Source organism: Terrapene carolina, unplaced genomic scaffold, assembly GCF_002925995.2.
Source record: "Terrapene carolina triunguis isolate 2854851 unplaced genomic scaffold, T_m_triunguis-2.0 Scaffold69, whole genome shotgun sequence".
NCBI lineage: Eukaryota > Metazoa > Chordata > Testudines > Emydidae > Terrapene > Terrapene triunguis.
The window spans coordinates 39,356,574-39,377,311 of NW_020664420.1; the positions used below are offsets into that span (position 1 = coordinate 39,356,574).

General features: G+C 42.9%; 1 protein-coding gene across 1 annotated transcript in view; it reads right to left on the reverse strand.

The window, feature by feature from the left end:
• Nucleotides 1-101: 101 nt before the first annotated feature.
• The window catches only part of POLK (DNA polymerase kappa), a 104,154-nt gene continuing 83,517 nt past the window's right edge, over nt 102-20,738 (reverse strand). The window contains exons 18-27 of the mRNA XM_024194126.1: nt 19,656-19,754; nt 18,146-18,244; nt 16,278-16,376; nt 14,944-15,042; nt 11,364-11,459; nt 6,837-6,935; nt 4,072-4,167; nt 1,311-1,509; nt 539-670; nt 102-236 (exon numbers count right to left, since the gene is read on the reverse strand). Of these exons, the coding sequence (XP_024049894.1) occupies nt 178-236; nt 539-670; nt 1,311-1,509; nt 4,072-4,167; nt 6,837-6,935; nt 11,364-11,459; nt 14,944-15,042; nt 16,278-16,376; nt 18,146-18,244; nt 19,656-19,754 (1,077 nt within the window). The 3' untranslated portion in view covers nt 102-177. The remainder of the gene's footprint in view (nt 237-538; nt 671-1,310; nt 1,510-4,071; nt 4,168-6,836; nt 6,936-11,363; nt 11,460-14,943; nt 15,043-16,277; nt 16,377-18,145; nt 18,245-19,655; nt 19,755-20,738) is intronic.

The window sequence follows — 20,738 nt, forward strand, 5'->3', positions numbered from 1 at the left end:
AACAACCAGAATGTTTTGTTCAGAATTGCAAACATTTCAGAGTTACAAACACAAACAACCTCCATTCCCAAGGTAACTCTGAGGTTCTATTGTAAGATCTTTTCTGGAAAGAGTATTTACAAATGACTTTCCATCTGGAACATAGTCCATAGCCTATGACAGCTTCTGTTAAAAAGTTCATGAAACTGCACATTTCCTCGAATCCATCTCACTGCTCGTTTCAGCTCTGATTTTTTCTGTAAAGAAAGAAGGAAAAATGCTCTTAATAGACAGGCATTGCTCCTTCCCAGGTCTACAGTTAGACAGTTTTGCCCATGTCAGGCATGCCACTACAATTGTAACTGGTGTGTTTGTAAAATAAGTCTGTCCATCCTCCCACCTCCAAAGCCCAAAGTAATTTTAATGGTTTCTTCTGCCCAGTCAAGCCAAAAATCCCCATAACTACAGATCTAGTAAGGAGCCTTGTTCTTTTACAGGACTGCACTTATGGAGCATCTCCCCCACATAGCTTTGTCTTGCATATTAAACAATAGCTTACCAGCTACTTGTTGAAATCCTACATGCACCAGATCTTCATATATATGTTTGACTGGATTCTGGTGAGCCAGCAATATACCATGTAACCAGATGAGCAACATTCGGTGTCCATGTTCCTTATAGCTTTTTTTCCCTATGCAATATACAACATACATGTCTGTGTCATATGCTTGGAGTAAAATACCCTGATGTCCCAGCTGCTTTTGTAAAAGCTCCCAGGTTGTACGGCATTCCTCCAACTCTACTCATGCACTCATTTCCTTTCTGCCCTATACGCAAGATGGAAACTAAGACTTCCCAAGGTGAAAGACTAGTTTTCACTCTAAAGCAAATGGAAAAATCAAGGTTAATGGTTCTTAAAATAAATTTATTCCTTTAACTTGTTTTAATGTATGAAAATACAGCGTGGTGTACTAGCAAAGAATGCAGTATGTGCTGCCGAAATCGAACTGTCAACACTATATGGTTCTTTCCTAAAAAATATGGAGATATTGCCAACATTCCCCGAGCATTCTGAAGCAGGTGCATGAGTGAGGTCTCACAGAATGTGTTAACATGAAATTTATTTAATTCACAATTAAAGTTAATTTAAAAAAATCAGATAAAATATCATGAATTTGATTTGAGTGAAATGTCCCTATTTGACCAAGGAAATCATGTGTAGCTGTGAACCCATGTCAAAAACCAGGTCAGAGTTGACTATAACTCCCAGCAGCCATGTCTTCACCTAAGCTATTTATATACTACTGTACCTGATCAGTGTATTTCATTACCTGTCCACTGTTCTTCAATAGCTTTAATTTGCTCCTCTGTAAACTTCCAGAACAGGGCCAGCTTTTTCCATTCTTGGGGTTTTAACTGATTGTAAGCCAGATTCCAGAGGCAGGAACGGATTTGCTTAGTCTGTGCACTGTGATCCTGTTTGAAGGATAGAATAAAATCTGGTGCATCAACTTGGTTTTCTAGATGTTCCTAGAAAGAAAACAAAGGTGTTAAATAAGCTGCACAAATTTTAACTACAGGTTCAGAAACAATAGTGAACATTTGTACTTGACTACTCTGGCAGTTAAACTACGTTCAGCTGTGTACTTTGACATCCATTGTCAGCAACAGGTAATTTTCTTAGTATAGACAAAATAAAGAGTAGCCTGTTATCATAGTTTGGCTAGCAGAGCTCTGGGGGGTGGCAGATCCCTTTTCCTCACTGCTTAGGGCAACTGCTACTAATCTCAAAACACGGCTGAGCAAAATTAACTGTAGAGCGGACAGGACCTAAGGCCTGTTGTTGTATGAGTTAAAATGTAATATATTAAGATACTTGTAAAATTAAATGCTACTTTCACCAGCAATCTTGCTATAGATTTACTATTAATATGCTTTTGTAGGTGGGTCCTGTCTATGCTACAAAAATGATAATTTTTAAACATAATTGTGACTAAGCCACATAAGATGTTTTCTCTTGCCTCTGTGGACAGAAAAACAAGTTTAAGCCATGTTTTATGGTCTGTCTACATTAGGCTTTTTTGTCAAGTTTCCCACCATTGCTACCACTGGCTCAACTTCCTTAGTGAGGGCACTAGTGTAGACAATGCGCTGGTTGCTGGCAAGTTAACCATAGCAATGTGTAGACTGTCTCTCAGCGTTAGATGACATGGTTAGAAGTAGAACACAGTGGACCCTTGGAGCCCTTACTGCATTGAGGCTCTTACTAATGGAGCAGCACCAGCAGGAAATCTTGGAAGGGTGGGGGGGAAAATAAGGGAGTTTTGTCATTGACATCAAAAGGCCAGAATTGAACTTCTATTGCAGACATCCAATAAGGCCCCAGTTCAGCAAAGCATCTAAGCCTGTGAATTCAATGGGACTAAAGTATGTGCTTAACTCTGCTCATAATGGAGTGGGATGAATATTTTAAACCCCAGAACAGTGTGCCAGGAGAATAAGATATTAGCTGTCTAAAGCATCCAAAGTATGGCTTAGGGTTGTAGGACATTTTAATTTAATAAAAGTGCTACTCTAAAATTATGGTTCAAAATATAGTTAAAATATTGTAACACCACCACTTGTTTATTTCCTAGCAGCTTATGTTCCATACTAGTAATATTTTTGCTACTCCAACGCCCTTGCCCATCTGTACTGAGATACTTGGCTACAGCTAATGTGGTAGAAGCACTATGGTTTTATTTCCTAACATCTGTTCAACTGTTTCACAGAAACACCTGCTTAAACATCTTTTCTTTTCCTCAGACAGTTAAGTAAATGTATCGAAAGGAGTGTTCTTTAGTGCTATCTCAGTTGTCATATTTTCTCCAGGAATGAATAGCTTGACCTCTAATTCCCTTTTAAGCTGAAAGGAATAATAATGTACCTGACAACGATTCCAGCTGAACCAAACCCAATCAGACACACACAAGCTGTGTAGGCCGTGGACTTGTTATCCCCAAGAACTCTGCTTTACCTGCACTTGTTCCCTGCAGCATTAATTATCAGGAAGTATGAAGGAATGACAAGTAATTTATTTGTGTAATAGCTTAGCAATGATAGGCAGAGGTAAAGCAGAGAAAAGATTGCAGAGTTACACCCTGAAGTGTAACAAAGAGGCAGGCAACTGAATTTCTTTCTCAGTCTATTTATATTTCCAAGGAACTAGTAAGAACTAGCAAACATTGTCAAAAGGCAGGTGGTTCCATGGTCTGATTAGGTGTGTTTATTGGAAGTAGTGAAATAAGTCCACTTCCTGATACTTATCTGAGAGTGGGCCTCTCAGCAAGGGGAAATGTCTCACTGGAAGCTGGATGCCAAGAAAGGGAGGCGGGTCGGGTGAGAATGCAGAGAGAGGCACATTAACTGAACTGAAGCTTAGAGCTTGTCTACACTTACATTTTATAGCGCTCTAACTTGCTGGCTCAGGGGTGTGAAAAATCACCCCCCCTGAGTGCAGCAAGTCTGAGCGCTTTAAAGCACTAGTGTAGACAGGCTGCGAGTGCTGGGAGCCACGCTCCCAGCTCAGAGCTAATCCCCTCATGGAGGTGGATTACCAGGAGCGCTGGGAGAGCTCTCGCCTAGCGCTCATGCACGACCACTTCAAAGCACTGCCGTGGGAGCATTCCTGCAGCAGCGCTTTGAAGTTTCCAGTGTAGACATACCCCTAGTTAATGCTTTTGGCTGGTTGGTTTGTTTTTTTTTTAATAGGTGGGGCTTGATTTTCAGAGGAGCAGCCTGGATCTGGAACATCCTGGCTCCTGGGACTTCGTGGCCACAATTTGAAGTTTGGTTAATGTTGTCACCTCTGCAATTTTTTCCATGTGGCAGAGAAGGGATGGGATGTGCCCAAGGCCTCATGTCAGGGGCAAAACCTGGACTAGAACTCTGCACTCTCCAATCCTGCACTCACTCTTCTGAATTTTGTAAACGGTGGGTGACACTTGGTGATGGGCAAGAAGGGAACCAGCTGAGGCAGAAGGGGCTTTAAATTTGGTTAGAATCTGCTTCTTCAGCTACTGTCCCCTTTGGAAAGACAGAGCTGTTTCGTACCTGTTTCAAGGTGTAATGCCTTTCTGCTTTAATAATCATATCAACAATGAGGGCATGGTTGCTCCTGGATGCGACAGCCAGCGCAGTTTTTCCTTGCTGAAAACAGAGACAGTGAGTTACAGCATGTGTCCAGGTGACGGGCAGAATAGCAGGAATCTAGAGTCTGTTTACTGAGCCCTGACATTTGCAAAGAAAATGTTTCAATATAATTTTATGTCTCCAGAGTAACAGTAAGTAAATCTCCTCGCTGCTCTGGGTGAACTGGAGTCCTTTAGTTCAGTGCATTCCAGATGCCTGCAAATGGACCAGTAGAGCATTTCAGATATTTGTGGTTGCTAAGGTAGGGATGAGAAGCCCCTAGCATAAGAACAAGCTTATGTCCTGGACCCTGGTATATTGCTGCCGCTCACCTCTCATTCTCTATTATGTACTCTAGCCTGTAAAGGACATGGGCTGTTTGATGACGGGGTGGAGCAACTTCTTGGCAGGTTGAAGCATACATACCTGACTAGAAGGTGGTGCTCAACGTCTGGTACAGCCACCAAAACACACAAGAACCACTGCTTTCATTCCAGCCACAGAGCACTGTTTAATCTATCTGAATACATCTCTGCTACTAACAGTTCAAAGCCCATGTAAATGCTTCTGTGACTTTACTGGTTTATCTCTGTAATCCTTTTATGTCATTGGATTTGCACTGAGCTCAGCTGCCCTACATATAAGTATTCTAGATGTTTTCCACCTATTAAGGTGAAGGTGATCTTTCACATTAGGACTGAAAGAAATCAGCCTCTAATTAGAGGGCTCAGAAATTAAATTACAAAGCACTTTTACACTCCAGCTATTATAAAGTTCGCTAATATATACCTTCTGAATTCTAGCTCCCAGCGCTATTCAATATCATTATAATTAGCCCATTTGGGAGCCCAGGAATTTACATTTCACAAAATCCTCATCAGATAGAGAACATTCTACATAAGAGAAAAGCAAAGAGCCTTAAGAACTTCCTGGAACTCACATCTGCCTGGTCGCTCCCCATTCACAGGAGAGCAATCCTGCCTTCTCTAATATATGTTCATACCATTAGGACACCTGTTACTATATTCAAGAAGTTACTTGACATCCTGACAAATGGGGGGTTCTTTCCTGGCCACTGAAGAGGCCAATAACCAAGGTAGAATTTTAATGAATCTGGAGAAAGAAACAGGTTCAAACGGAACATCCTCTGTGCACAAAGAAGCAACAACACGCATCTAGGACCATCCCATCACCTCCTTTCTAGCCAGAAAAACTGAAGACTCAAGATGCGGGAGGGGAGAGAGGCCTGGCAACAACACAAGGTCAATCCAAGCAGGCTGCCTTTTCCCTAACATAGGGATGGGAGTACCCCTAACCCACTCACCCCATTCCAAACCAATCCAGTCCCCAAACCCCCATATCTGCCAATGTCCCCAACCACTTAACCTGTCCAGCCTACAGACAGGGAAGCTTCTAGCCCAAGAACTAACAGGAATGCAGCTGGGGAGAGCATTTGTGATGCTCCTTCTACACTACTCTGCAACTCACAGCCAAGAAGCACTTCTAGTCTGGGTGTAACCTGGCACAGAAGGATAAGGGTATTTCATGCTGAAGTGGGCATGAAATATTTATTTTCATTGTTCGCCTTCTCACCTATACCTTTAAAGCACTGTGATCTCTCAGGTGGCGAAGGGCTTGTCTGCAATGGGCCAGGGATTGTGTTACCCAAACAGGGTTTAATCTTGGTTTAAGCCTGATATGGGAACCACAATTCTTGGCTCAGGGTAGACAGACCACAGGCTGATCGAACGTGAAGACTACATCTCATACCAGTATCTTACCGCAGCCTCACAGAACACATCAGCCACGTAATCCTCCCTCTGAGTCATGGGTCTCTTCTCACATGGGGAACAAGTGGCTTTTGTAGAATCAATATTGGCTTTTTATTTTTCTGCCAAGCTACATCAGTTTCAAACTCAGTCAGGGCAGCTTTACGTAAGGAAATAACTTGAATTGTCAACAATTTGGTTTATTCTTAATTTTTTAAAAAGCTACTAAAGAGCTACATTTGCTTGCCAGACACTTCAGGGCCCTACAGCCATCAGTGTATCCAGCTCAATCACCAAATTAATAACCGGGCAAGAAAACACTTGATGCTTTTTGCTTACTATGGTATTTCTCCATAGACTGTTTGTTTTGGTGCTTATACAAATCATTACAAATTATGGCTCTGTTTTTCCAAAGCAGTCTCTAATGAAGACATGGCTTGAGGCACCAGAGCAGTGTAAGCAGGAACAACTCCACTGAAATTAATTAGAAAAGCACATGCCTCTATTGGCAGTGAACCTGGCTCCAGACATGTAGCTATTACATCTGCAAACTGTTATTCTGTCCTGTTAGTCTTATGTTTTTTCCATCAGTGCTCTTTGATAGCAAGGTCTGTAACACAAACCCCATAACAGAGTAGGCCTTTGCTGCATGTTTCTCAGTGGATTTAGTTTTGAAGTACATTGGATTTCGTCACATTTGGCCTCACAACTAGCTATTCACTGAAACATTCAGATCTCTGTGAGTTGTTGCCCCATGACAGTATTAAAGGGAAACTCTCTTCATAACAGCTACATTCTAGTCATGCTCGTTTTATGAAGAATGTTTGGAAACAGTGACCTCCATATCTTCAGCGAGAGGGGCATCAAAACAATGATCACATAACCGCGTCGTGATGTGAATAATGCAGTACTGTATACCTTGTCGGCAATCTTGAGATCACAGCCTGCCTTTAGCAGCAGTTCCACTAGTTCCACATTGCCAAGATCAGCTGCCAGGTGGAGAGGGGTTTGTTGCTTCTGCAGGGATTAAAACAAAAAAGTGAAATAAACCAGTGTCCCTTTAGAAACAAAACATACACGATTAAAATCCAAAGGTTTATGATGAGAGCATGCACTTCACTGGAAAACCCTGAACAGAATGAAGGCATGTAACAGCTGAATGATCAAACTGTCAATTTTCTTTCAAACAAACGAGAGTGACTGAGTCTCTAAAGCAATGCATGTCACATATGCAGAAATTTTTTGCATACATGACTTGTGTTTACATAGATGAGAACTGGCAAAGGAGAAAATTTCTTGCATTAGAAATGTCTGTTTCAAAGTAGCAGCAAGCCCAGCTATAGATCATGATTACTACCCATGTTACCCTTCCTTTGCCTGTTTAATTGACCAGCTTCATGGAGGGTACATTTTCTGAGAGAGAGAATTACAAGCAGATTAGCAGGACTTTATACTTTGTTTACTGACTGTTCAGATGGAATGAGAATCCAGCTTGCATAAGTTAAGTACCATCGAACAGTAAATATGAGTGAAATTCACCCTGCGAGGAAGCTTTGTTCAAGGCCCTGCATACTACTTAAGCCGTGTAGTGAAGCTATACAGAGGGAAAGCAGTGGGACAGTCTTGCTGGAATTCTCATATATTCATTGATTTTAAGGCCAGAAGGGACCGTTATGGTCATCCAGTCTGACCTCCTGTATAACACAGGACACGGAATTTCACCAAGCGATTCTTGTATTGAGCCCATAACTTCTGTTTGAGCTAGAGCATATATTTTAGAATGACATCCAGTCTTGATTCAAAGGGATGGAGAATCCACTGTCTCCCTAAGTAAGTTAGCATACACTATGGAGAGAAGTCTCCAAACCAGCCCTGGCATTGAAATTGGTGTTGGAGGAAAGCCAGAGGAAGAGTCACAGAATCTGTAATCATGCAGGTCCAGTGGCCTTCAAACTGTGAGCAAAGGCATACAGGCTGGAGCAGTGGCCCCACGGATGCTACACTTCAGCTTCATTCCCTGAACCTGAAGATGGGAATCTTGTTGTCGTCCCCTCCCCCCACAATGCTCTTCACCTCACCCACATAAAGCCTAATTACTTGGCCTTTCTGGAGCATTACATTCTAAACAAAAATTTAACTCAGTGTATACACTGGAATTCAGTTCTAGTAATCACTCCACTAACAATCAAACTGAATTTCCCACTTTCTTTTCATGATGAACCATTTGCCCCTTGCTTATATCAGATTGAAAGGTAATTCTTTGATTTTCTTTGTTATTTGGAAGTATAGGAAAGTATTTAACACCTCTATCAGTGCCACTTCACTGCAGATAAGGTATGTTATTTATGGGCGTGTCATATAAGAATCAATATATTCTGATACCGACCTTTGGATTGAAACATCTCATTTTGTCCACAGGGTCCTTGTAAGTTGAATATTTTTTGATTCTATGTTCCTGTCTAATTTATGAAGTCTATGGGTCTGTTTAGAGTGATTTTTATGTCTTTATATATCCATTATAAATCTAGCATAAAAGATTGTTAAGATTGCATGGCTAAACGCTCACGAATCAGGAAATGCCAGAGTTACATTTCCATATGCAACCTTAACTCTGCCTTCTTGTGCTTATGCACCATGATACAGTCTTTGATTTCATGATCACTCTTCTTCATAAAATGTCAACTTTTTCTACAATCTTAAAAATACAAGTATAGTTTCTCTTACTAGCATGTATTTATCTGAGTGTGCCAGAGACAATAAAAGTAATTTATATATAAAAGATGGGCCAGAAAAGTTTGCAGACGTGTTTATCTCTTGTATTACTTGAGAAATAGCATGGATCATGTACAGTAACTCCTCACTTAACGTTGTAGTTATGTTCCTGAAAAATGCAACTTTAAGTGAAACGATGTTAAACGAATCCAATTTTCCCCTAAGATTTAATGTAAATGCGGGGGGTTAGGTTCCAAGAAAATTTTTTGGGAGCAGACAAAAGGCATTATATACTGTACAGTACAGTACTGTGCTGTGGTGGGGAGGTGGCTCCTGGCTTACCCCACACAGGCACAGCCTTTGCTGCAGACAATGATGCAGGCAAGGACGCTAGGAAGCACCTTGCGCAGCAGCAGCTTCCCCCCAGAAGAACACGTGCTGACTTTGCTGGGGAATGCTCCAGGCCTGCCTCTTCCCGTCCCCACTCCACTCCAGGCGCACTTCTTCCCACCCCCACTCCACCTCCTCCCCAGAGCACGCTGCGTTCCCACTCCTCCCCCTTCCTCCCAGCGCTTCCCTGCCGCCAAACAGCTGTTTGGCAGCACTTAGGACTTTCTGGGAGGGAGGGGGAGGAGCAGAGACATGGCACTTCCCCCCGCTCCTCCCCCTCCCACCAGTGGTGGATTTAGAGTTAGTGGGGCCCTGTGCTCAGCTTCATTTTTGGGGCCCCCCCGTGGGGGGAGCATTCTCTCTTATCTCCCCCCACCCCTGTTTTTCATTCTTTTTTTCTCCATTCTCCTTCTGGGGCTCAGGGTTGGGGGTGCAGGGTCTGGGAGGGAGTTAGGGTGTTGGTCGGGCTCTCGGGGGTGTGGGGTCTGGGAGGGAGTTAGGGTGCAGGAGGACGCTCAGGGTGGGGGTGTGGGGTCTGGGAGGGAGTTAGGGTGCAGGAGAGCGCTCAGGGTGGGGGTGTGGGGTCTGGGAGGGAATTAGGGTGCGGAAGGGTGCTCACAGTGGGGGTGCGGGAGGAGCCTCAGGGCTGGGGCAGGCATGAGGTACAGAGCACTTACCTGGGGCAGCTCCTGTTTGGTGCAGGGGGTGTTCAGGTAGCTCTGCGCAGCGCGGCACCGCCCCCATGGCCGCGATTCTGGGAGCTGCCCCCTCACCCCTGGCAGGCAGGGCCACCCAGAACGCAGGGCCTTTAGGGGCCGCTTCTCTCTGGCCGGCTTTGAAGGGGAGCTTAAACATCTTTTCTTTTCCTCAGACAGTTAAGTAAATGTATCGAAAGGAGTATTCTTTAGTGCTATCTCTGTTGTCATATTTTCTCCAGGAATGAATAGCTTGACCTCTAATTCCCTTTTAAGCTGAAAGGAATAATAATGTACCTGGCTGTGCGGCTGCCCCTGCTCCTCCTGAGTCCTCCGGCCCGTGTTCGCAGGGCCACATTCCGAAAGGGGCTTTAGAACTACAGGCCAGGGCTCCAGGGCCCCCTTATCCCAGGGCCCTGCAGCCCCTAAAGCCCCTCCGTTCTGGATGTCCCTGCCTGCAGGGGGGGAGGGCAGCTTCCCCACTCGCTCGCTCGCACCCTCCCTCCCTCCCAGAAAGTCCTAAACGCCACCAAACAGCTGTTTGGCGGCAGGGGAAGCGCTGGGAGGGAGGGAGGAAGGGAGGGGGAGGAGGCAGAGAAGAGGAACTTGTGCAGTGCTCCCTTGTAAAGTCAGCCAAACAACGTTCTAAGGGAGCATTGCACAACTTTAAATGAGCATGTTCCCTAATTGAGCAGCGACTTAACTTCGAAACAACGTTAAGCTGGAGGACGTTAAGTGAGGAGTTACTGTAGTTAAACTGTATATTATTTTTAATGTTTAGATTTAAAAATATGCAAAATGCTGCCTCTCTCAGGTTCCAGGTGATTTGTAACAATATTACAAATACAATCCAAGAGCTACAACAGAGAAAAAGCAGCAGATCCCACAAAACCCAGTTCTTCTTCAGAAAACAACATATGCACAAGGAGGCAGAGCAATCTTAAGTCTGGTATTTTCTGACTCCTGAATGCCTAATTGGGCAATTTTAATTTTCTCTTGATGTAGTTGTTTTGATGGAATTCCTTCATTGCTTTTTTTTTTGTTTTTTTTTTTTCCAGGACAAATAAACACCTAATCTGGAACTATCTGACTGGGTCTCCACAAGGTTCCCATTAACCAAGAGAAGGGCTCCTGTGCAGATCAAAACTTTATGCATCACATCAAATTTTCAACTGTGTGAGTTAACTGGAGCTTGACTGAGGCTGGGATCCTACAAGCCTCTGCCTCATTTAGCATGCACCTTAGAAGATCACTTTGAAAGGAAAAAAAAAAGGGGGGGGGGATTTAGAGTTTTTTCTTGAGGAAATAAAATGTTCTTCCAGTTAACTGACATACTGCAGCGGGTTTGTCTTTAGGCTCAAGAAGAGCGATACGCTTTAGCAATGTATTAAATATAAAATATAATATTCAACAGAAATTAATGAAAGCATTTTCTGAATATATATCACATTGCTATCCAACTCTAAAACAGTATCAGCAGAATGTGTGGAATGAATAATACACTCATGAATAAGTTGGAGGCAACTGCCTTTTCTTCCCCCTTTTTGTACTTTGACCTCTTAAAGAGATATGTAAAATAAACACACACTTGTATTTAAAGTGAAGAAAATACAATCTCTTCTTTCAGTCTCTGATTCAGTTTGCTTACCTGATTCAAGGCGTTTATATCATAATTAGCATCCAAGAAGCTAATTACTATAGGAAGGTGATTATTGAGGACAGCCAAATGGAGAGGAGAATTCTGCTGTAGAGAGAAACAAATGAACAGTAAGACTAGTACAATTTCGTTAACAATAGCATTCAGATAATACAAGAGAGTCCCATTAAAACCTGCTGCTCAGATTTGAAACGCATGCCACGATTCAGTAACATTTTTCCCTGATAGTTCTTCAAAATGCAGAAGTACAATCTGCTCTCTCAGCCCTAGAAGAAAGTCAGATTCCCTAAAGAGCTTTTAGTTGCTAATAAACCTATATTTGTGAATTACTTTTTCAGTCAAAACATATCTCGTTGGCAGCCAATTGCTTTACACCAGTGGTTCTCAACCAGGGGTATGTGTACCCCTGGGGGTACACAGAGGTCTACCAGGGCAGGGGTTCTCAAACTTTTTCTTTCCAAGGCCCCCTCAACATACTATAGAAATTCCACATCCCATCTGTGCCACAACAACTGTTTTTCTGTGTATAAAAGCCAGGGCCAGAGTTAGGGGATAGCAATTGCCTGGGGCCCCACGCCACAGGGGGCACTGTGAAGCTAAGTTGCTCAGGCTTCGGCTTCAGCCCCAGCCCCAGGCGGTGGGACTTCGGCTTTCTGCCCTGGGCCCCAGCAAGTCTAATGCTGGCCCTACTTGGGGGATGCCTTGAATCCTGCTTGCGGCCCCCAGGCCACGGCTGAGAACCACTGTTCCAGGGGGTATGCGTTCATCTACATATTTGCCTAGTTTTACAACAGGCTGCATAAAAAGCACTAGCTAAGTTAGTACAAACTAAAATTTCATACAATGACTGGATTATATTGCTCTGTATACAATACACTGAAATGTAAGTACAATATTTATATTCCAATTGATTTATTTTATAATTATATGGTAAAAATGAGAAAGGACGCAATTTTTCAGTAACAGAGTGCTGTGACACTTGTATTTTTAAGTCTGATTTCGAAAGCAAGTAGTTTTAAAGTAAGGCGAAACTTGGGGTATGCAAGAGAAATCGGACTCCTGAACGGGGTACAGTAGTCTGGAATGGTTAAGAACCACTGCTTTACACAAAGTGGTACTGTGCATGGGAAGGGCCCATGCAAAAGAAAACTACTTGAATTCTGCCTCAGGGATTACGTATTCCCTGTTATATAGTAAAAAAAACAAAAAACAAAAAAAACTTTTTTTCTAAATAACTATTGTTTTCCCCATATTTAATTAAGCTGTGATTTAGGGATACCTCCTCACCCTTGTAATACTAAAAAGTCCTTTTAGGGTTGCCAAGAAAGAAATTAAGCAGCTATTCAAAATCATCTGCACTTAGAGCTGAGTGACTATATTGTGTTAGAGAAGGTATCTGACACATTTGGGCCCTGGTCCCCACCAGGATGCAGGCCACCACAGAGGTGCAGGGTTCTGGGGTAGATCTAGTCACAGGGCTCAGTTCCTAGCCCCTTCCCACTTACAAATGACCCAAAAGCAGCTTACAAAGAACAAACAGAATGAGAAAAATGTAATTATTCACTGCATAATGTCTATGAATAATTCTTGGTCTGTAGTTTGTCTGCAAGCAGTTCATAATAAGTATTTCATATTAAAGAAGTGCTGATATATTTTGCTTGAATACATAGGTCACGTGGTATTATTTCTGTTTGCCCCAGCAACATGATTTGAGGTTGCACCCATTCAATCAAATTGAATGAACTGTGCATAGCTGTGAATCAGGTTTCTGGGAAAATACATCTCTACCCCGATATAATGCGACCCGATATAACACGAATTCAGATATAACGCGGTAAAGCAGCGCTCCGGGGGGGGGGCGGGGCTGCGCACTCCAGTGGATCAAAGCAAGTTCGATATAACGCGGTTTCACCTATAACACGGTAAGATTTTTTGGCTCCCGAGGACAGCGTTATATCGGGGTAGAGGTGTTCTCAAGAACACACATTCAAAATCCACTTTCCAGGAATATTCTCTAACATTCACTTAAATATTGCTGCTTCGGTGAGCACTCTTGCCAGTGAACTTGTTTGCTACAATATCTGTGGAAAGTGAACGCAGCTGGAAGTGAGTTCAGTTTTTATTATTCAAGTGATTATTAGTGGAAAAAATTATGAGGCGTTTGCCCAACTCTAGTCACCATGGAACCATGAGACTGATCAGATCAGTTTGTATGTTGAACCTGTAAACCAGGAAGGTTTCTTGTTAAATATCTTTTAGAAAAATCAGAACCAGTTCCAGTTCATTACTCTCCTTATAAACAATACCCATTTCTTCAAGGCTGTAGAAAAATAAAGCTCTTACCCAGCTTTTTACTGAAAACATTTCAAAGAAAAAACCACTGATATTAACATTTGATAAGTTACTGCAGCCACAGAAAGGCAATGGAAATAAGCAGTGCTACTATGGCTGACTGGTTTTTAAACTAATAAAATAAACTGTTTCAAAGACTTTAATATTATTTATATAATTTCACCTCCTCCACAGTGATAAACAAAGAAACAGCAAATGGTCAGTAGGCAGCATAACTGTAACCGGGTCAGTCCCAGGATATTAGAGAGACAAGGTGGATGAGACAATATTTTTTATTGGACCAACTCCTGTTGGCCTGTGATACACAGGTGGTCAGGCTAGGTCAGGGGTGGGCAAATTTTTTGGCCCACGGGCCACATCTGTGTATGGAAATTGTATGGCGGGCCATGAATGCTCATGAAATTGGGGGTAGGGGTGCAGAGAGGGTGAGGGCTCTGGGGGTGGGGCCAGAAATTAGGAGTTCAGGGTGAGAGAAGGGGAAGAGGGTTGGGGTGCAGGGTGTGTGTGTGTGTGTGTGTGTGAGGGCTCCAGCTGGGGGTGCAGGCTCTGGGGGGGGGGGGGCGGGAAAGGGGGGGTGGGGGGGGCGGGGGGGTGCTCGGGGCTGGGACCGAGGGGCTCAGAGGGCAGGAGGGGGATCAGGGCTAGGGCAGAGGGTTGGATTGCAGGAGGGGGTCAGGGGTGCAGGCTCCGGGCGGCACTTACCTCAATCAGCTTCCAGAAGCAGCGGCATGTCCCCCGTCAGACTCCTATGCATAGGGGCAGCTGGGGGCTCCGCATGCTGCCCCATCCTCAGGTGCCACCCCTGCAGCTCCCATTGGCCGCATTTTCTGGCCAATGGGAGCTGTGGGGGCAGCACTTGGGGCAGGGACAGCGTACGGAGCCCCCTGACTGCCCTACGCATAGGAGCCAGAGGGGGGACATGTCGCTGCTTCCAGGAGCTGTGCGGAGCTACGACACGGAGATGGGCAAGCCCAGACCCTGCTCCCCAGCAGGAGCTTGAGGGCCAGATTAAAACATCTGAAGGGCCGGATGTGGCCCCCGGGCCATAGTTTGCCCACCCCTGGGCTAGGTGATCTGACGGTCCCTTCTGGCCTTAAACTCTATGACTCTAACAGTAATAGGTAAACAACCACAAATCTCAGAAAAGGCAGTCAAGAAAGATGAAACACGCTTGACAACAATGGAAGTAACACTAAAACAGTAACTGTAATAGACTCACCTCAGATTTAGGAACCAGATCGATATTTTTACTGATAAGAAACGTGACCAAGGATGTATGTCCATTCTGTGTTGAAATGTGCAAAGCATTACTATTGTGCTGAAAGAAACACATTGGGAAAGGGAAAAAGACTTTTTACCACTGGAAAGAATTCAGAGAATTTAGAAAAACTGTTCTTTTAAAACATCTATTGAAACAGATGAAGCTTCAGTTTAAATTTGTGTTACTGTCAAAACTAGTCCCCCTTTAGTTAAATGATGAAGTAGGATATAAATTCACATAACATTTTTATGACTGTCAAAGGTACTATAAATCATTACTAGACTACAACACAGGTAGTTGGCAAAATACATATCCAGCAATGCTAATAATTTACTACTCCTTTTTAATCTACCATAAAAAAGAGAAAAATCAGTTTGATCAGCCACCCTGTGCCACTGAAAATTAGGATTTCAATTTATCTCCCAATCCTGTCGCTTGGTATGACCTTTAACAAGTAATTACATTCACATTTACACACTTTGAAAATCACTGAAAAACTTTCCTTTAATACTTCTGCTAAAGGCAGCAAAGATTAATTTTCCTGAGGATCAAAACTAGTCATTTGTGCTGCAGACGAGACTTCACCCTGCTGATGAATTATCAAATACTGTAATTATTAATGGTTTCCAAGTCAAAACATATCAGAAATTCTTTCATATTTTAACATGAGCAACAGTCACTGTCCTGCTTGTTATCAGCACATGCTTCTTTTCTCAATTTGCTAGGGACCAAAAGGTTCACCTTAAATTCCTACAGCATGTGAGCCATAAAACAAATCAAACTTGGACCACAAGTCCAGGAACCAAATGTGGAAAACAGGCTTATTATTAGCTTAGTTATATATCCTGCCAAAAATGCAGATTTTTCAATTACTTCTCTTTGTCACATTTCCAAGCCATATGTTGTATTATTGCACATACATTAAATAAAAAAGCTCCAACACAATACTATGTAAAATAAATCTATTTTTCTTTTTCTTTTTCCATACAGTTTTTAAAATATTAAAAGTTCTCCATATTCTTGAGTAATGCCCTTATTAAACAATCAGAGGAGTAGCCATGTTAGTCTGGATCTGTAAAAAGCGACAAAGAGTCCTGTGGCACCTTATAGACTAACAGACATATTGGAGCATAAGCTTTCGTGGGTGAATACCCACTTCATCAGATGCAACATGCATTATTAAACAATGTAAGTCACATTTGCCTTCAATACACAGAGAACAGACAGGATGTGGATCTTTGTAGAGTCTATGATGTCCCGATAATATGCCAGAGGGAATATTAACTCCGTACTTTATTTGAAACGTTGATGTCACTTCCTGCTTCCAGTAACAGCTCAGCACATTTTTCATGACCTCCTTCAACAGCCAAATAAAATGGTGTTTCTCCATTCTGGCCCAACACAATGGAAGAGAAAAATGTTTGTTCAAATTCAAACTGTTCAATTGTAAAGCTGACTTATTACACCATGATATTTGGTACAGACAGTATGCAAGCTTAGCCAGACTGATACAGTGTAAAGGGAAAATAAGATTTGGTCACAAATGTCAATACAGTAAAAGCTTTGTTATCCGGCATGTTGGGGCAATGGGGGTGCCAGTAAGTCAAAAATTCTGGTTAACAAAGAGGGAGGGAGTTTGGGTGCAGGAGAGGGCTTGGGGCAGGGCGTTGCGGTGCGGGAGGCTGTGCAGGGTGCCGGATCCGGACAGCACTCACCTCAGGTGGCTCCCCACAAGCGACAACATGTCCCTAATGCTCCTAGGCGGAGGCGTGGCCAGGTGGATCTGCGCGCTGCCTCTGCCCGCAGGCGCTGCCTCCACAGCTCCCATTGGCCGCGGTTCCTTGGCAATGGGAGCTGCGGAGCCAGCGCTCGGAACAGGGTGGGGTGGAGGTAGCTCACGGAGCCTCCCTGGCCGTTTCTCCACCTAGGAGCAGCAGGGACATGTCCCCGCTTCCAGGGAGCCACATGGAGCCAGGTAGAGAGCCTGCTGGCCCCGCACCAACCAAACCCTATTGAAGATCAGAAATATTGGTTTACAGAGCTTTTTGGTTGGTAAAGTTCCGGATAACACAGCTTTTACTGTAATCTGAATTTTTCAATATTAGCATTCAGATACAATGATGATTAACAAACATTTCTAACACAAACAAGCTACTATTTAACATTTTAATGAGTTCTTGTGTTTAAAAAAACAGCCCATGCTAACACAGAGTTACAACAGCTTGCAATGACCGATTCCTAGAGTAAAACATTACCATTACTGTGTGAACCATCAAGCACAGATCACGAATGCAGAAACTATTCCAAATCACCACATTCACTGCAGTATTAAAAATTTCTAACTCTACTGCACTTGAACTCTGGGTGATTTTTTTGTTGTTGTTTTAGTAAATTTAGTGTTTATGAAAGGCACCACCCTGACAACTGTGGAGGCGGAAGTTCTCTATCCATCCATAGAAAAGAGCAGGTAAATACAACCCAGGCAGCAGCACTCCATTCACACTACTCTGCCAACGGAATTCAGCTTTGGGCTACGCTTCAAAGTTAGGTTGACATAGATATGTTGGTCAGGGGTGTGGGAACCCCCTCCCCCCCCCCGGCCAACCTAGCTATGTCGACCTAATCCCAAGTGTAGATGCAGCTCTGCTGCTAGAAGAATGCTTCCATCAACCTACCTACTGTGATTTGGGGAGGTGGTATTCCACATCAGAAGGGACCACTTCTAGGAGTGAAGTCTCTGTGTCTGTTTAATCTATGACCTCTCCGCTGAGACTACAACATGGAGTTCAAGCTGTTAGAGAGATTTTTGTGATGCACATTCCATCAGGAATTGGACTGATCCAACCAATTCATTTCAGATGCACCACAGATCAGCCAACAGCGTCTTTCAGACACTACTGACGTGAGCTGGATTCCAATCAGTGACCTGGAGAAAGACTATAGCTTACTAGTCATTCCTCTTCAAAAATAGAGCTCTAGGTCTAAAGGGACCTTGGTGAATTCAAGCTTTGTGCTGATTAGCTTGACCACCCCAGAAATGAGATTATTTTTACAGATATTTGTAGGTTCTGGGTATTTTTTTTAATACTTTGTTTTCACTTTGTCTTGCACACCTTTTACCTTTATTCTTTATCTCCCTCAGCAGCTTCTGTGTCCTTACCTGATTGAGTTCATTTATTTCTTCCCATTGATTTAACAGAACTTCCAGCAACTCACAGTGACCATTTTTAGCAGCTAGATGCACTGCTGTGTTTCCCTCCTGTAAATGAAAACAGCCAGAAACATACTGTAAAGCCCAAATTAAGTAGAACGTGCTGCAATTAATAAAAACAACCACCTATGGACTGTGTACAAGTACTTTAATACAAGGTCCTTTGGTCTCTTCCTCCAGCATGCACAGAAGGGATGCAAACCTAGTGAAACCACCTCCTCATGCAACAGAGAGAAAAGAAGCAGCTTTATAGAATGTTCTGACGTAGCCCTAATTCTAAGGAAGTCCTTCCATATGTACACAGAGGAAGCCATGCTAACAAGGGGGAAAGGAGCTCTGAGGATTTAATGGATGTCTCAATATCTCTTCAATTTCCCTCCAGTTCTCAGGACTTCCATTGATGTAAAGGCCTGAAATTCCTACCTATTCTGCAAGGGTACAAAACCACAATCCATGCATGAACAATTCAGTAGAAAATCCATGAAGTAAATCTTGGAACTTCCAGTGAGTTTTTTCCATAGGTTTCTCCATGGAAGGGGACTGGGCCTAGCTCACAGTCCCTTGAAAAACAATATAAAGATTAAGGGCCAAAACCTGATCTTGTGAAAGTAGGCATAGCTCCACTGAAGACACTGTAGTCATCTTCCCCCTACTGACACCATCCCCTACTATATAAAATTTAAAAAAGGAAAACAACTAAAAGCAGCTCACAGAATTAACATGGCATTGGCCACCCATCACCTTGCTTGCCCGGCTTTCATATTATATACAGCCTTCTCCTCCCCCACCATTATGGTATTTTCTGTTCGGAATGTAAGCTAATGGATGCTTATCTATCCAAAGTACTCATAGAGCCCCCATTTCCATAGTATCTGAGGTAGGGGAGTGTTGTTACCCCGTTTTACAGATGGGCAACTGAGGCACAAGGAGACTAAGAGCCAGATATTTAAAGTTGTTTGGGCACCTAAAAAATGCAGAAAGTCACCCAGTGAGGTTTCCAAAAGTTACATCAACGGGAGTTATGCTCCTAGACACCTCTCTGCAACATTAGGTACCTAAATGTCTTGAAAATCTGACCCTTTGGGACCTGCCCAAGGTCACACAGGAAGTCTGCAGCAGAGCAGGCAACTGAACCCAAGTTTCCCGAGTTCTAGGCTATGCACTAGACCATCCTTCCTCTCCAAGCATTAGAAAGCTTAACTTCAGATTGCATCACGTCTCCTATTAATACGCATACAAAACCTTACTGGCAATAATCAAAGACAGCTCCACTATTCTCTCTGGATTACTGAAAATGGCTGTGCTTGTCTGTCTACATTTTGTATACCACATCCAGTACCATGGTATCCGAACACTGTGTATGAGTGTATGACCTTCAGTTACACAAGTAATTACATTGGGGTCAGTTCTGACTCTTAAGCACCCTTTATCTGGATTTGTATGAAAAGGGGAGGCTTACCTTGTCTTTTTCAGAGGTGAACAGCTTGAGAGAAATCAGACTGTATATCATTTCAACATGGCCTTTTTCAGCTGCCAGAAGAAATGCCCTTTTACCTTTCTAATAGGAAACAGTCATCAGAATATATTTTTAATAACAAAACCTAAGTCACTCTGTTGCAGAAATTTCACCAATTATTAGAAGAGCCATGTCATATGTAGGTGCACATATATTGTGAATAAATATTTACATGTCATGTGCACAGGTAAACAAAAAACTGGAGTCTAGATCCACCCATGACGGGGGAAAAAGAAGTAAAATTTCTTCAGTGTAAAATCTGGATTAAATAATTAAAAAAAAAAAATTCTAAACTGACCAGAAATCATGAAATAACAACACTAGAAACAGAAGCTGTTCTTCAAATATTTAATATTTAGTCATTTCATCTTCCTGAGATGCAAATATTGGTTGGAAAGATTATTTCACTAATGTTTGTAAATCATTTTTGAGCTCCTCAGAAAGAGGCACTCTAAAAGTCCAAAAAAGTATTATTTTTGTTATATGCTGTATGTGACCAGAATTTTGAAAACAAAGCCAGCTCTAGATAACTCTGAAATCAAGAGGGGTGGGGAAGGTGGAGAGGGAATTAGAGCATTTTTATTCATCTTAACCCGCCATAGTATTTACAACTGTGTCCTAGCAAACTCTCCTGAAACAATACTGTGGGAATTGTCTTTCCAGATCAGGCCATCTAGCCAGCCACCAATGGGATAGCTAGATGCTTCAGAGAGAGATGCATGAAACTCCACAACAGACAATTATGGAATAACCTGCCCAAAGATACCTCAGTGCAAACTGAGGGTGCTTAGAACCTTGCACAGTCAGATTATTATGGCCCACTGGTTTCAAAGGAAGATGTGGGAGCTCAGCACCCGACATGATCAGATCCTAGATGACTACATTCCCATGTGCAAAGATAAAAATACAGCACTTGGCTAGGTAAGCCCTCAGTGTGGGATCCTGACACAGCAAGGCAAAGGGCTAATCGGAAAAAGCTCAGGTCCGTCCCTGACACTCCAGAAAATCCAAGGAGTCTCTGTGAGA